This window comes from Neofelis nebulosa, chromosome 7 (assembly GCF_028018385.1).
Source record: "Neofelis nebulosa isolate mNeoNeb1 chromosome 7, mNeoNeb1.pri, whole genome shotgun sequence".
Lineage (NCBI taxonomy): Eukaryota > Metazoa > Chordata > Mammalia > Carnivora > Felidae > Neofelis > Neofelis nebulosa.
Window position 1 is genome coordinate 85,531,728 of NC_080788.1, and position 17,396 is coordinate 85,549,123.

At 41.1% G+C, this 17,396-nt stretch overlaps 2 protein-coding genes across 3 annotated transcripts in view; both read left to right on the plus strand.

Annotated features, from left to right (window-relative positions):
- Positions 1–2,777, plus strand: part of PRORP (protein only RNase P catalytic subunit) — a 133,294-nt gene extending 130,517 nt beyond the window's left edge. For both annotated transcript variants that reach the window (XM_058738803.1, XM_058738802.1), the window contains 2 exons: positions 730–925; positions 2,472–2,777. In XM_058738803.1, the coding sequence (XP_058594786.1) occupies positions 730–925; positions 2,472–2,603 (328 nt within the window). In that variant the 3' untranslated portion in view covers positions 2,604–2,777. The remainder of the gene's footprint in view (positions 1–729; positions 926–2,471) is intronic.
- A 5,768-nt stretch (positions 2,778–8,545) lies between these two features.
- Positions 8,546–17,396, plus strand: part of PSMA6 (proteasome 20S subunit alpha 6) — a 31,628-nt gene continuing 22,777 nt past the window's right edge. The window contains exon 1 of the mRNA XM_058738821.1: positions 8,546–8,668. Coding sequence (XP_058594804.1) covers positions 8,605–8,668 — 64 coding nt within the window. The 5' untranslated portion in view covers positions 8,546–8,604. The remainder of the gene's footprint in view (positions 8,669–17,396) is intronic.

Here is a 17,396-nt window from a genome sequence, read left to right on the forward strand (position 1 = left end):
ATAAATGGTCCTACTTTGGGTCATTTGGATCAAGGCGTAAGACATACCACGTGCTATAGTCCAAATCTCCTGAGCGAGGCAACTACTTGGCTGTTTTTACAGCACACATACTACAGTGGTAAGTGCTCAAGTGGAGGGTCTGTTAGAAACTCTGAGTCACTGGTTCATCTCATAGCAGAAGATGCCTTTGAGTGATCTGGGTGATTACCCAGAAGCTTCTTTGAGATACCACTATTAGCTTTGAGGGCAGCCCATTATTTTTGGTAGCTTGCAAGGAAGTGTCATCCTGCCTTATTAATATTTTGAATATTCCTCAAATTTAAATGAGGAAAGGTGAGAAGGGGGGTGGCACGGGTGTGCCCTGTGGTGGATAAGGCAAATAGGAACAACACCTTGGGCACACAGAGAACCAGGGTTCTCTGTGAATGTGAAGAGAAAGTCATTGTTAGAATTCTTCATTTTAGTGGGAGAGCCCACTACAGTGGACCAAGTTGAGCATTTGCATTCCCTTCCACTTAGCTTTCCAACCTGTGTTCTAGAGAATGCTGTCTACTAGCAAAGGACATGATGCAGGTAGTTTGTAAGCATCACTGAGATCATGTCAGTTAAGAATGCAGAACACCTCTGAGGAAAGTAGATAGAGTAAGAAGTAAAAAGCGTGGTGAAGAATGCCATCCTCTGCCTCCTTGGGGCTGTGCTTAATTGTATTCTTTCTTATGCCTGGCTTAGCTCGGCAGACGACCCATTCCTTCTGTATGCCACGCTGCACTCAGGGAACCACTGCAAGTTTATCACAAAAGATCTGATGCGGGACCACAAGGCCTGTCTACATGATGCCAAGACCCAGCGCCTCTTCTTTAAGTGGCAGCAGGGCCATCAGCTAGCAATCATTAATAGGCTTCCAGGATCAAAAATAACCTTTCAGGTATGTTATTTGTTCTCTACATAATGCCAACAGAGTCAAGTACAGTATATAGTCATATATATATATATACGTATATATGTATATATATATATATATATATATATATATATATATATATATAGTAAGAATGTGGCATAGTCAAAGAATGTTGCACTTAGTTGAAGGTTCTGAATGCTTTATTTTTCTCAGCTGTAGTTTGGTATTTGGGATTAGCCAGCTCCTGGACACAGAAAGTCTGCCAGAGCAAAAGTTTCCATAGACCAGCCTCACATCACATTAATTGACATATCAAAAACATCTGAGATGTCATCAATTGTGACTTCAGTTATGTCAACGATTATAAATCCTCATACATGTTTTTTATTTTCCTGAAAATTCCTTATCCCTTATGGTTCATCATATTTCTGCTAAGTAACTCTTTTTCCTGTTAGTTCACTTCTGCGGCATGGTCTCAATTGAGTTCTCCTTTGGTTCTAGTTTAGATCCCTGCAAATATGAGATCTCTTACCTCTTGTGTGAAAGCAAAGGGAAAAAATCCAAAGGCAAGCTATTATAGAAAAATACACTAGCCAATGGTATATGTGGTCCAATGGTCAAAAAATATACAAAACAGTAGCTCTATAGGAAAAATCAAGACTGGGGGAAACTATTCAGGACAACTGACTTGGTTTCCTCAACAACAACAAAATGACAAGAAAAACAGAGATGAAAAGTAAAGCTCTAATTAAAATTAACAGATAATTCAGTCACGATGTAATAACCTAATTTCAACTCCTAATCAAAGAAATCAACTGTAAAATATATGTACACATATTTAATAATTGGGGAAATGTAAATAGTAGATATCTGATGATAAGGAATTATTAACTCTTAAGTGTAATAATAGTATTGATCTTATATTTACAAAATAGATCCTTACTTTTTAAAGGTACATACTGAGGGGCGCCTGGATGGCTCAGTCAGTTGAGCTTCCAACTCTTAATTTCGGCTCAGGTCATGATCCCAGAGTCCTGGGGTCGAGCCCCACCTCGGACTGCACACTGAGCATAGAGCCTGCTTCAGATTCTTTCTCCCTCTGCCCCTCTCTCCCACTTTCTCTCTCTCTCACAAATAAAAATAAAGGTACATACTAAATATTATAGAAGAAGAGATATGATAGCTGAGATTTGCTTCACAATAATCTTGGGGGGTGGTATGGGTGAAATAAAATTATCCATGAGTTGATAATGGCTGAAGCTGGGTGGTGCATACATGGGAGTTCATTATACTATTTCTCTATTTTGTATATATGAAAATTTTCTTTCAGTCCAAATATAGACTCTCCTGTAGAGAGTCTTTAACCTTAAAGATGAACTCTCCCCCAAAAAAGAAACCCCTAATGCTAGGGTTCATCTTCACAGAGCTCGCTGCTCTTTGAAAATCCATTGTTAAGTAAGACAGAGAATACTCCTGAAGCAAACTGAGAAGTTGTCAGAAAAGAAAGGGAAATGGCCAGGTAACCCCTCTGTGTTGTTCTCAATGTTTGGCTCCCTTTTTAATTCAACAGCATATCCCCAGTTATGACACAGTGGTGCAAACAACTGGAGACTCATGGCACATACCATATGATGAAGACTTGTTGGAAAGATATTCCTATGAAGTGCCAACCAAATGGCTGTGCCTTCACCGAAAGACATAAAGACTATACCCTATGCAGAACTTGTGTTTGGGTGCCCTTCTGGTTGGCATCAGAGCTCTTCAGTCAGTGCTCGCTTAGAGCATTGCTCCTGTGTGATCCACTTTGTCCTGTTTGGTCCAGATGTCAACAAATTGAGGGTTTTTTTTAAATTAAATAAAATATATCTTTTCATAAGCAGTTGTATTTGTATTTTTTTTACCAGCCATTTGTTTTTGGAGAATTTATCCATAGTTGGGGAAGTCAGGGCAGAGTGAAGTCTACGTTCTCCTGTCGGGCCAGCTTGGCCATTCACTTGGACAACAGGTGATTCTGGTATCCATTTTGCTACCCCTGACCTCACCTTCCAGGTCCACAAATAGCGGAGCCAATGCATCTAGGCCTAGGCTACTCATGTTGTTTCCAAACCCCTTCTACCATTTCTGGCATGATCTCATCCTCTACACATGATCTGCTACTCACACTGAGTCACTTATGGTCCTCTGTGATAAACTGGCCAGGAAATCAGAAGCTTATTAGCAACTTTTACTTACCACCCAATGATTTGAGTGGGAGAGAAAGGAGCAGTTTGTTCTCTTTAGCCTGTGGTCATTTCTTCATTCTACAATGCCTTTTTCAAATTGGTTCAATATTTTGTGAACACTATTAATCTATCACTCAGAATATGAGGGCTTTTTAAAGGATACAGATTTTTCTTCATTTAATCAAGTTTGACTTAGTTTAACAAAGTGATTAACTTTTCATGTTTGCCTCTCTTTTACTTCCTTGCCAGCCTGCTTATACCTCACTGGGCCTTAATTTTAGCTGGAAATATTCATGTCCACAATACTTTATGTTTTTTCTTTATTCATACATGCTGCATGATTTAATACTCAAGAATAGGCAAAACTGGGGGCACCTGGGTGGCCCAGTCAGTTAAGCATCCAACTCTTGATTTTGGCTCAGATCATGACCTCACAGTTCGTGAGTTTGAGCCCCACATCGGGCTCTGTGCTGACAGTGCAGAACCTCTATAGGATTCTCTCTGTTTCTCTCTCTGCTCCTCCCTCATTTGTGCACTCTCTCTCTCAAAAATTAATAATAAATAAACTTAAAAAAAAAAAAACAGGCAAACCCAGTCTATGGTGATAAAAATCACAATAGTAGTTGCCTGAGGCAAGAGCACAAGAGACCTTTCTGGAGGGTGATATAAAGTTCCCTCTATATTGATCTGGGTGATGCTAACTTAGGTGTATGTGTATACTGGTCGATTTATCACACTACTTAAAATGGATGCCTTTACAACAATGTAGCTCAAAAAACATTAACCTTAAAAAGATAGTTATTGGGGCGCCTGGGTGGCTCAGTCAGTTGAGCGTCCGACTTCAGCCAGGTCACGATCTCACGGTTCGTGAGTTCGAGCCCCGCGTCAGGCTCTGGGCTGATGGCTCAGAGCCTGGAGCCTGCTTCCAATTCTGTGTCTCCCTCTCTCTCTGCCCCTCCCCCATTCATGCTCTGTCTCTCTCTGTCTCAAAAATAAATAAACATTAAAAAAAAAAAAAGATAGTTATTGGGGCTCCTGGGTGGCTCAGTCAGTTAAATGTCTGACTTCAGCTCAGGTCATGATCTCACAGTTCGTGAGTTCGAGCCCCGCATTGGGCTCTGTGCTGACAAGCTCGGAGCCTGGTGCCTGCTTCACATTCTGTGTCTCCCTCTCTCTGCCCCTGTCCCATTCGCGTTCTGTCTCTCTCTCAAAAGTAAGTATTAAAAAACTTTTTAAGATAATTATTTACATGAAATAAATAATTACCTCACTTACATAAAGCCATATACACAGATATAAGTAGGGTGTGTATTATGCACAGAGAGACATTCAGGAAAAACACAGGAGGGGAATGTTTCATCTCCTTATCCATTTACTGTATCCTACTCTGCTGCGTGCCTAGAAAAAATAGCTTTCCAGAAAAGTGTGCAATAATTTGAAAATATTGAAGATCAGAAAATTCTCCTACATCCAATCTGCTTATTTTCTAAATTTCATAAACTACAGACAGAAAACCGTGTTTTCAGTGAGTTACATTTTTTTAAAGTAACTATCCTAGTTTTTGGAAAATTTTTAAAAAAGAGAAATGTGTTTGTTAAATAAGCTTATCTGACAGCCTAACACAAATACCTCACAAGGAGCACATGGAGATGGGGGAGAATACAAAAGGAATCCCAGAACTTCGAGTGAACCTTGAAGAACAGAAAGTCCAGCAGTAGCATTTTATAGAGGAGGGACAGACCCTGAAAGATGAAATGGCTTCTGTGGATCCCATAGCTAGTTCGTGGAGACATTTCAACTGTAACCCACCTTCCCTGATTCCCAGCCAAATAATCTTCCTTCTCTACATTGTGATTTAGGTTAGGGTAGTTCATAAAAACTCAAACAGACTGAATCATAGGGTATCCAGTATTTAGATTGAGGGACTTAGCCACATAAGAGAAAGGGGGAAGAATGAGAGCAAAGAAACAAGGGACTACCTCTTTAAAGGGTCCACATTTGTAGAATGGCTCTTCAGTGTACAAAATTGTGTCAGGGAAATTACATTATTTTTGAACTCTTTAATACCATTAAAAAATACAACTCTGGCTCAGTCTGAAGAACATGTGACTCTTAATCCCAGGGTTGTGAGTTGAAGCCCCACGCTGGGTATAGACATTACTAAAATAAATAAATAATTTTAAAAATCCTAATTTCTGCTTGAGTTGAGGTGCATCTGTTCTTTGTCCAGGAGTAAGGGAATTCTAGGGCTGCTTAGTGTAAATGACACTGACACAGGACACTGAGGAGTGCAGGAATCTTCTGAAGGAAGGGAGCTGGTACCAAACACTTAGGCTGCCCTTTTGTATTCTGAGTGAAAAAGAAAAAAAGCTACCAGTTAAGCAAAGTCTGAGACAATGGGAACAGGAATTCTTTTAAGTTATGCTCAAGGGGGCCTCAGTGGCTCAGTTCGTGAAGTGGTGAAGCAGTTAAGCATCAGACTCTTGATTTCAGCTCAGGTCATGATCTCACGGTTCATGAGTACCAGCCCAACATCGGGCTCTGCACTGATAGTGCAGAGCCTGCTTGGGATTCTGTCCCCCTCTCTCTGCCCCTACCTTGCTTGCTCTCTCTCTCAAAGTAAATTAAAAACAATAAACTCAAAAAAAAGTTATTTTCTGGATTAATAGTGTCTTTTAAGTCAGCTATGAACAGATGAAGGCTTTGAAAGGGCAAATGAAGGCTTTGAAACAGCATTAACTCTGCCACTGAAAAATACCTCCAGGGGCGCCTGGGTGGCTCAGTCAAGTGTACGACTCTTCATTTTGGCTCACGTCATGATCCCAGGATCATGGGGTCAAGCCCCATGTGGGGAACCGCACTGACAGCATGGAGCCTGCTTGGGATTCTCTCTCTCTCTCTCTCTCTCTCTCTCTCTCTCTCTCTCTCTCTCTCCCTGCCTCTCCCCTGCTCATGTTCTCTCTAAATCAGTCGATCAATCAATCAATCTTCTAAAGTGCTTTGTGTTTCCCTCAGAAATGCTCCTGAATTTATACTCTCTTTGCCTCCTGCTGTTCTCGGACTGAATAAAGAGAAGATCTCAAAGGGGAAGGCTGAGTTAATTATTCTCTCAGGACTACATTGACACTACCTCACCTTAGGTGTCTTCTTCACATTAATTTGTGTCTTCAAGTTTGCATTTAAATATAATTACTTGCTCTTTGGTCCTGTAGCAGGTTTCTCATTTTTTGAAAAATTGTCCTAATGGATTATAAAATACATCATATATGTTCACGTTGGATTTCTTTTTCCCTAATAGCTTCATTCTAAAGCAGGAATGGAAAGGAAGAGTGTGTTATATGGGCACCTGAATTCTGTCCATCATGGTGAGTCTTATACTCATTTGCTAAAAATTAGTATTATCAGGGTAATTGAGGGCAAAGCTAAATGGAGTCCAGATCTGGTATTTCAGCCGTCCTTCAGTAATTTGGAATTCCTAGAGTGAAAAACATCTAAGGGAGCCCTTGTGGGAATGACTGGGAGTATAGCAACATAGACCATTGTGAAGATATGGTGATATTTCTTTTTTCTTTTAAATTTTTTTTTTTTTTTTTTTTTTTTTTTTTTTTTTTGAGAGAGAGAGGCAGAGCACGAGCAGGGGAGGGGCAGAGAGAGAGGGAGACACGGAATCCAAAGCAGGCTTCAAGCTCTGAGCTGTCAGCACAGAACCTGACACAGGGCTCAAACCCATGAACTGTGAGATCATGACCTGAACCAAAGTCAGACGCTTAACCGACTGAGCCACCCAGGTGCCCCTATTTTTTCTAATGTTTATTTATATTTGAGACAGAGTGTGAGCAGTGGAGGGGCAGAGAGAGAGGGAGACAGAGAAACCTAAGCAGGCTCCGTGCCATCAGTGCAGAGCCTGACACAGGGCTTGAACTCACAAGTTGTGACATCATGACCTAAGCTGAAACCAAGAATTGGACACTTAACCGACAGAGCCACCCAGCCACCCCATTTATTTTGAGAGAGAGAGAGAGACAGCACATGAACAGGGGAAAGGCAGAGAGATGGAGAGAGAGAATCCCAAGCAGGCTCCGCACCATCAGCGAGGAGCTCAGCCCGTGAGATCATGGCCTGGGCCAAAATCAGACATCGGATGCTTAACTAACTGAGCCACCCAGGCACCCTGAAATGGTGCTATTTTGATTTAGGTATTCTTTCAGCAAATAGAGTTCTCAGTAAGAGAGACCAGGCAGCTGTTAGCGCCCCCTGTAGCCCACAGTGAGTAGGGTTCTCAAGTAAAATCTAGGACTATAGGTTAAATTTGCATTTACATTTTTTTAGTGTAAATATGTCTCAAGTATTGCAGGGACAGACTCACACTAAAAATATTGCCTATCTGAAGTTCACATTTAACAGGGCACCCTATATTTAGTACATCTGACAACCCTAGGTGAGACATACATGGGAGGGTGAGTGGTAGTGGGGAATGAAGCATCTAACAGCCCAGTAGTCTTACAGGAGGCAAGAGGGAAACAAGGAGAAGATAGGAGGTGAGTAAAAGGCACCTGAGAGAGGAAAGAAAGGCAAGAAGACCAGCTCTTCCTTGCTGGTCCCAGCTAATAACAAATCTGCTTGAATGTACACTCTATAAGCAAAGGGACTTCCATTTAGAGAACTACTTAGAAAAAGCCATAGAAAGCAGTGAGATGAAAAAATATAAGAGATGGGAACACCAATGAGTAAATGCAGTAAATCTGGAGAGATAGTTTTTAGTTTTCTCCTGTCATGTCTATTTCATTTGATGTTTCAAAATTCCCTGAAGCTCTGCCACTGAAAAATACTTCTAGGGAAGCTCTCTCTTCCGAGATTTGTTCTTTGTTGGCAATATTCAGTCCAACGGATGCTTCCAGAGACCCTACGTACACAACTTGCTTTCAACCCGGAATTGAAATAAACAGAAAGACAATTATCTAGTAGTCATTGATGGCAGCCAAAAATAGTTTGTACAGATCCTCTCAGTTCACTATTATCAAATGGATTAGGTTATTAAGGTAACCACGATAATTTATTGTAAATAACAGTGTCATATGAAGGGGTTTTGGTAGTTTCTGACAAGAAATGTGATGGAAATTTCAACCACATTAAAGTGATTACCCCACCATCTCTTTGGTGTTAATTAAAATCCAGCACAAAAAGCAAATGCTGGAAAAATCACTGCTAGGGACTTAAATTTCTACTATGGTAGAGACACAAATTCATTTTTGAAGAGACGGTCAGATTGCCCTATCACTCTCAGCTAGACTAGAACATTACTTGGTATCAAGCTTAGTTCACATAGAAACCTTTAAAATTGAACAGATTTCTTTTGCTTTCTATGACCACATCAGAACAGAGAATATACAGGTTCTGACAGGTGCCAGTGGAATTCTCTCACAATTCTGCTGTTCCTTGGGCTGTCCGGGGCAGAGTGGTGTCCTGGCCTGGGAGAAGAGAATGGGCCTCCACTTCCATCAAATAGGTTCCTTTGGAGAAGTGATCATGGCAGGTCTTCCCAAAGGTAAGTCCCCTGTTGCTTAAGATGTACTGAATTACTAAGTCTTTTTTTTTTTTTGTAAGTTTATTTTTTAAGTGATCTCTACTCCCAGTGTGAGGCTCAAACTCACAACCCTGAGATCGAGCCACACGTTGTACTAACTGAGCCAGCTAGGTGCACCTATTCCTAAGTCTTTAAAAATATATTATTCTATTTTCCTCATTTCAGTGCCTTGTCCTAGAATCCACAGCTGCATTTTTTTTTCTATCCCTTGCTCCAAAGCTGGGCTGTCTGTTGCTACTAAGTTTTTATACATCCGTAGATATGGCTATTACATGCACATGATTTTTTTAAAGGATCAATTCTCTGTAAACTCTTTTGTAACTTTTTGTTCACCTGAGAGAAAATGAAAACATTTGTATGGTCTTCTACCATTTCTTCTTTGTATACTCTAATCATAATAATGTAAATTCATAAAGAGAGCCAGCCAAGTTAAGCTAGGGCTGTTGTATACCATAAACTACTACTTGCAGAGCTGTATACTCATATACTACCCAAGGCTTCCTTGGGTTCAGAAGGAAATTGGTGTTCCAGGAAGCTGTCACTCTGATAGTATCTACTGATTCAAATTAAGGGTCATGTCCTTTGGCATTTAGTCTTATTCTGGCAGGAGTGGTCAGATCTTTGAAGAAATGGATCTTTTCCAAGTTAGGCCCTCTGATGTCCAACTGCTAAAGAAATAAACTCTAGTCAGACCAAGTTTTTGAAGAGAAAGTCTCAGGAAGGATTGCTGCTTTACACAGATAAAAAGGGCTTTTTATCTTTTAAAGCAAATCACATGGCTCTTTTTGTTCGTTGACCCACCAAGGGAAGTTTATGTGAGGCAATCAGTATTGAACAGTTTGTGCTTTATAAATGTCACCAGATTTTTTTATTCTGGTCCACTGCCATTATCCCCGGAGATTCTAACACCACTCATATGTTGGTCTTGTTTCTTAACCTCTTAAACCTGGTCATTTTCAGCCCCCTGTGAGACGGCCAACCTGGACCTTTTAAATTACTTAAAAGTGTTCCAGGGGTGCCTAGGTGGCTCAGTCAGTTAAGCACTGACTCTCGGTTTGGGCTCAGGTCCAGATCTCACAGGTTGTGAGATCAAGTCCTGCCCTTCATAGAACTCTGTGCTGATTGGAACTTGCTTGGGATTCTCTCTCTGTCCCTTCCCCTCCCCAACCCCCACCTGCTCTCTGTTTCTCTCTCTCAAAATAAATAAGTAAACCTAAAAAAAAAAAAAAAAAGGTGTTCTACCTTCAGGATTTCAAACTTTTAAGTTCTTCATTTTGACCACAACCTCTTTACCAGCCCCACTCCTTCATCCCATCCCAACTACCAGTTCCATGGTGTATTCTTTGGCCCATCCCTTCCTTACCTAAAGGCCTCTATTGTCCATCCCCATCTGCCTTTGCTTGCCTTCTTTTGTTCCTTTCACCTCCTGCAGCATCTTACCTAAACCTAATTTTGGACAGCCCCAAACCATTCCACTTCCTCCATTCCTTCACACAAGTATTGCTAGAAAAGTCGTGAAATTATACAGCTGGAACTTCACTCTCATTTGAAGATCCTTGTTTTCATCTTTAATTGAATTCCCATTAATTTCCTGAAGGAGCTCTCTCACCCTTTGCAATATTAACTTGAAAAATGGCTTATCTCCTAAAACCTCCATTCCCTTTTCTGTTAATTGGGAAGATGGGCTACAGCAGTACTTCTCAAACTTTAATAGACATAGAATCATCTGGAATCTTGTTTAAAATGCAGATTCTGATTTAACGTCTGGTGTACCAAGTGATGCAATGCTACAGACCATATTTTGAGTAGTATCATGAGTAGCTTCAAGTGAGCTCAAGCTTATTTTAAAATAATAATACAACAACACTCATGAGTCTGAGTCCTGAGTCATAACCTCACTATTCTCACTGTCAGCAGATGACTTAACTAAGATCTACAAGCCATCTGCAATCTGCTGAAGCCTCTTCAGCAATTTTTGTCCTTTCCAGTAACTTTCCCATCCTGAACTTTTCTCCCTTTTCTTTTCTAGGTTACTTTTTCTACGTGCCTCCATTCTGTCCCTTCTTGGTGGCTTGAGACCTTGTTCTCTTCGGTTAATCCCTTTCCACTGGCTCTTTTCGCAGCTAACTGCAAATACCTTTAGGCTTGTAGCCTGACATAAACCATGCCTTGCTAGGGTTAGTATAATAGACAAACATCTCAAAGGTAGGCACCATCTCTACCCCTGGTGTCTTTCTAATTCCACATTTGCAGCTGAGTATCTCTACCTGGGTGGCCTGAGGACCTACAAACTGAACCACTGTGGGAACCACTCATCTTCACCCAAAGCAACTTCCTGCCTTACTTTGTTATTTTTTCTTGTTCCTTTCCCCTTACTCGCATACCTACTCAATTAGCAAATTGTGTTGATTTATACCTTCAAAATGTCTGTTGCAGGCTAGTCGACTCTTGACTGTCTTTCAAAAAAAAAAAGTTCTTTTGTAAAGCTTTGTACCTGAAGATGTTCATAATAGTGTTACTGATGATAATAGAATTGGAAATAACTAAGTGCTCAAAACAAGGGAATAAAGAAGTAAATGTAGTTTTTAATGTTACAGTGACTAAAATGAAACTCTGTGTGTTGGCATGGATTAAATGAAAAGCATCTACAAAATGGTATGTCTAATATGATCCCATTTTTTAAATAGGAAGGAAGGAAAGAGATACCTGGAGAAATGTATCTTAAATAACATTTCGTTGTGCTGCCTGCCTGGTCAGTCAGTAGAGCATTCAACCTTTGGTCTCAAGGTTATGAGTTCAAGCCCCATGTAGGAGAAAACATTACTTAAAAACATAAAGTCTTTTTAAAATTAAAAAAAAAGAAATAACATTGTGTTGATTCCAAAATATTAATAGGTATCTCTGGGTGTTAGAACTGTGGATGATTTTTACTTTCTTCTTTTCATCTCCTGCATAGCCTGAAATTGTTACAATATATGTGCTGTATTCCACTGAGACACAAATACAGTAGATACTAAGATTCCCAGATGAATGTGAGGTACATACACAGATTTTACAAAAAGAATAAAGAAGAATCTGACTCACAACCTCTGGCCTCTTAGCCAGGCCAAACATATAAAAGAGTCAGAGGAAAGAAAAAGATAAAGAAGTTTCTTTAGAGAGCCATTGCCAGGCTCTGAGTTGTGTCCTCTGCCCCCAGGACCCCAAGAAAGATGCTTCAGCAGGAGGACTTGGAGAGCCTCCTACAGTATGGGTGACCCAGAGTTCTGGTGCCTGAGAAAGCTAAAGCCTCTGGGGATGGGGCCTGAGTGTGTCTGCAAATATAGAAGATGACAGAAGGGCCAAAAAGCAGTATTGGAAAGGGAGTCAGAGGCTCCTTCGAGTCAAGGCCACTGCCTTGAAAGGTTTCCCAAGGGCCAGATGGGAGCCAGATGTGTTGGGGTTGGGTTGTCTTGGGCTGGAGAGGAACTTCTGGATGCCCAGAGGGTTGAAGAAGTTGCTGCAAGTAACCACCTACATATAAAGATATATGGCCCTAGAAGAGTGGCCAAGATTAGAAGCATCAGCTTTAACCAGGCTCACCAAAAGCACCAGCTTTAAGTAGCTGCTAGGCCTAGAAAACATTAACCATTCATTCTTACCTACCCTCCCATCCTAGCCCTCCACTGTCCATCCTCCACCTTGGCTGGGGGCAGAATTGAACCAGGAGTGACTGAACCAGAAAAGCCAACCATGTTCCCAATCCCTTTCCGCTGGGAGGCTTTAATCTGAAACCAATTTAAGCTGGCAGATTAGAAATGATGCAGTGCTGTTTGGAATTTTTATTGTTCTAGAACTGGATATTCTGATTTCTGAATTGAGACTTCATTTATTACTTAAAGTGACCATAGAACTGCATATTGTCTGAGGAACAGCAAAGTAATGAGACCTGCCAGGTTTTCGTGTAGAGGAAAGAAAGATTGAAGAAAGAGTGGGAGAGAAAAAATCAAATTGGAGTTTTATCACAATCTGTTCATCAGATTCTGTTAGCAGAACGCAGATGCCTGCTTCCATCATTTCTTGCCACCGCAAACTTAAACACTATCTATTCTAACAGTATAGATTCATTTTGCCTGTTTTTATACTTTATATAAATGGAATCTTCAGGATGTGCTCTTTTGTGGCTGGCTTCTTCCTTTCAACATTATGTGAAGTTCATCCATATTGTTGCATGTAACTGTATTTCAGTCATTTTTATTGTTGTACAATGTTGTATAGTGTGAACACCACAACTATTGATTGTACCATTCATGGGCATTTAAATGCTTTCAGTTTTTGCCTATTACAAATAGCACTGCTTTGAATAGTATATTACTTTTAACAATAGGGGGACAGCTATTTAAAAATCTCTTGTAAATATTCTTTCCCTTTCATAACCATTACTACCATCCCAGTTCAGGCCTTCAGAAACATTCACTTGGACTATTCATAATAGCCTCCTGATTGATATCCCCATCTATACATAGTTCATCATAAACAATGCCACTAGCTTTATATTCCCAGGGCATAATTCTAATTATGCTGCTTCCCTTACTCCAAAACATTAAATATTGGTACACCTGGGTACCTCCACTGGTTAAATGTCTGACTTCGGCTCAGGTCATGATCTCACAGCTCGTGAGTTCGAGCCCTGTGTCAGGCTCTGTGCTGACAGCTCAGAGCCTGGATCCTGCTTTGAATTCTGTGTCTCCCTCTCTCTCTGCCCCTCCATCACTTGCACTCTGTCCCTCTCTCTCAAAAATAAACACTAAAAAAAAAAAAATTTTTTTTAAAGCAAAAATATTAAATGTCTCCCCATTGCCTTCCAACCAGAGCCTAAGTTCCTTAGCTTAGGCATTCAAGGCCTCTTCCTTGCATTTGTGTCCTAATCTAGAACATTTGTGAGTCCTAGTCAAGCTAGGCCATTGCCATGTCCTAAGCACAGGCTTTTTTTTCCCTTCTCTGCTTCTCTCTTCATGTCACTCCCACTCCATGTTACATCTTGGTGCCACTGATTGACATTGCTTCCAACAACTAACACACCTGGAGGATTTCTTGTCTTCCTATGCTAAGCTCACATATACTTCTTCCAACAGGAAGCGTACATTCCCTATGGCCCAAGGTAATTTGCCATTTACAGTGCTCTGTTGGAGTCTACCTTATGTATCATGAACTGTCTGTTAGTGTTGCTTTTAGTCATGTTTCATCTTCCCCACTGAACTCTGGTTCTGGTGGGGCCCTTGTCTGGTTCATCTCTGTGCCTCCCAGAGCAGCCAGCCCAGCCTCTTACTCATAGAAGGGGCTCAATACATGTTTGTTGAATGACTTTGGAGAAGTTGTTCGAAAATATCTTCCTGATTTTTATCTCCAATTCCCACTTCTCCTTTGAGTGAATTCCCCTCTTGCTCCATGGTATTTTGTGTGTGAGCTAACTCAAGAACATAGTCTTTGGTGTCTGATCCTTTGATCCTCAAGAAATATTAACTTCTCACTGCCACCCTCTATAATCATTACCATGTAAGCCCCCTATGTCTTATATGAATTCAGTATGATGTATTAGGCATCATTATGGACATGCACTGTGATAACTGGAATAAAATTTGCTATACACCTATAAGACCTCATTCCAGAATTTTTACTCTTGGAAATGTTTTAGATCTGTTATTGGTTGATTTTTCAAAGTTGCCTTTGTTTGACCACTGTGGACAAAATGCATTTGGGGTGAAATTTGGGGATCTCAACTCAGGTCCATCAATCATTTCAAAGCAAGGAGAAAATAAGACTGGAGCATTCTCTTACTTTCCCATCAATAACTGGCTTCTCAAAACTAGTTCCTAAATTAGTGACTGAAAATATTGGTTATAATGATCAGAAACCTCATTCATTTGCTGTCTCCCCTGTTACTACCCCGAGAGAGGCTGGCTGATTCTGAGCATCAGAGATGACTTAATTTTGTGGTAAGAAAATAGGAATTAGAGGAAGCCAATTAGGAAACCTCAAGGAAGAGGAAGTGTCTCTAGGCTAAAGGGAAGGCTGCTGAGTCTTATTTCCTCTCTGTCCTTAATTCGGTCTCTTGGTGCTGGCCAACTTCTGTACCTTCTTTTCCCCACCTGATTAGGGGGCTGGAATGGGGGTAAGGGTGAGGGTGGCGAGCAGAGCGAATGAAGTTAAATAACATTCCTAAAGACCTCAAGATGATAGGTATGAAAATCTTATCAATGAACTGATTGATGCTTACAGTTCCCACCCCCCTGTCCACAGCCGTGGGTGAGGCTGCATGTGTGTGGGACAGGGTGGGTAAGAACTGGCTGCTCTCCAAGTTAAGAAAATAGACTTTCACTTCTGAACAATAGCAGAGTGCAGTGCAGGTTGGTGCAGTACTTGGTTTCCTTCTGTACTAGGGTGAGATCAAAGCAAAATAGCCAACAATCCAGTCCTTTATTCACCAGTGGCTCCCCTTTACAAAGAGAGAAGCTGAGTTCAAGTCTATTAGTATGTGACTTATTTTCACAGTAGTGGTTAATATTTTTTTCTTTGTGCCTTTAAGGTGGGTACAGCATGCTTGCCTGTTTAAGAAACTGAGGTCATGGTCATCAGGTAGTCTGTGGCAAGGCTCAGATTGTAATTCAGCGCTTCTGACACTCAGAGCCTGACCATGTTCGAGACTCAGGCCCCTCCCTTCCCCTTCAGATTTTTCACTGGAACATTTGCTGTTCTCTTAAGCTATGCAGGGCTTCCTGTGTTATCATGCCTAAGGGGAAGTTGTATGTTAAAAACCACCAACGGTTAAGCCCAAGACAGCTGGGGTCTTCCATTGCTTCTTCCAGTATTCTGGGGAGACCCATGAGAACTCTCAAGTGTTTCTCAAGACCTTTGGCTTCCAGAAACAAGAGATCAGTCGAGCATTGCATCTTCATTTAAGGAGGGTTTGAGAAAGCAAGAGAAACGTCAAAAGTTGTAAGAGGATAATACTGAAGTTGTTATAGCTAAAAATCAAGGGTAAACTGAAAGCTAAAGGTTTTGGCTCTAAAAAAGAAAAAAAAAAAGTTTTGGCTCTATTTAAGGGAAGGTGGGGGATTCCTGGATAGTTTTAGTTAAATGTCCTTTGGGTTAGGCTGATGCAAGTTTATTCCCTTTCAAAGCAAAGGACAACATTCTCAATATTGGCGATGACTAATAGAATCCAGGCACAGAATTATATGGACTGGTAAGGAAAGGATGGAGCAGAATGGAAATGACAGTTGTGTGACTGCTATGTCGATAGACATCATCTTGTACCCACCATTGGTATTGGAGGATGAGAGAACCACACTAGATGTTATGGACAAGGGGGCAGGGGAGTGTTGCTTTATTAGAATCTGGTCACGTAAAGGATTTGAAGGACTTTCAAGTAAAGGCATAATCAAGTGCTTCATGTAAGTCACAGAAGCACACTTCCCCCACATTTGGTGCATTTGTCCTTCTTTTCTGCCCATAAATTATATAGAACTAGAGTACAGAGACATCACTTTTCTCCTTCCCAGAGACTCAGCCAGAATGACAACTCCCAGGCAGCCAACCATAGCTACTGGAGGAAGAGCTGTAGGACTGACATTGCTGTGAGAACGATACAAACAGGGAAACATACAAATAGAGCCAGGTCCCTGCCCTCAGTCCCCTGAGAAGCACCTGACTGGGAAGTCTGGCCAGGGAGCTGGGCAGAGGTCTACCTCCCTCCTACTGTCCACCCAAGCTGCTACATCCTGAGCTCTGTCCTGGCTCCAGTTGACCTTTGGGGTCCCTTAACATCAAGAAATCCTCACTCTCCTAAAATACTGTTACCAGTGTTGATGGCTAACTCACAGGGCACTGTGTTTCAACATCTGCTAATATCACATGGAAACACAGATAAGCTCCATTTTTATATTCCCTGGGCTCACTGTAAGCTAAGGGCTAAATTCTTATCTTGCCTTTAAACACCACGTGATTCAGCATGTCTGCAGTCACTGGGAATCTACGCTGCCACTTTTTACCTTTGCCTTGTGGGTAACCCCAACCTTCCACCTACCTCCACCCCCAGGGGAGAATATGGGCCTTGCCAAATGGAGGCCCCCAGGAGATTTTCCAAGACTCACAAGATGTCAAGTCATCTCTAAAATTTTTCAAAAAACCAGAAAGTCATTTCAAAAAGTCTAACTTGGTGGCCCCACAGAGAGGAAGATCAAATTTTCCACACAGACACAGCAAGTCTGCCCCCATAGGCCTGTGTTAAAGCTACAAGAGTATTGACGACTTTGGTGAAAGCTCCCTAACCCAAGGGGGAAGTCCACCTGGGTGAGTAGTTTGGCTGCTGCTTGGCACCCAGTGGCACATAGTCAGTCTGCTTCCAGGGGATTTCCCTTAGCAGTGGAATCAGCGAGGAGTTTGTCTTTCAGAAAGATTTCCCAGAGGAATTCATTTGTGTATGGGGAAAAAAAAAATCTCAAATTCTAATATAAAATCTCTGACCTTTCAAGTTTTTGAAATTTGGATTTCTCATTTATTCACAAATATCTCCAAATTAGGAAAAACAAACATAACAGAAAACTCAGATAGTGAGCATGCATGTCCATTGAATGATCTGAGTGCTTACTTCATGCTAGATATGGTTTACCATTGAGGATACACTAGGGAGCAAAATAAATGTGACCAC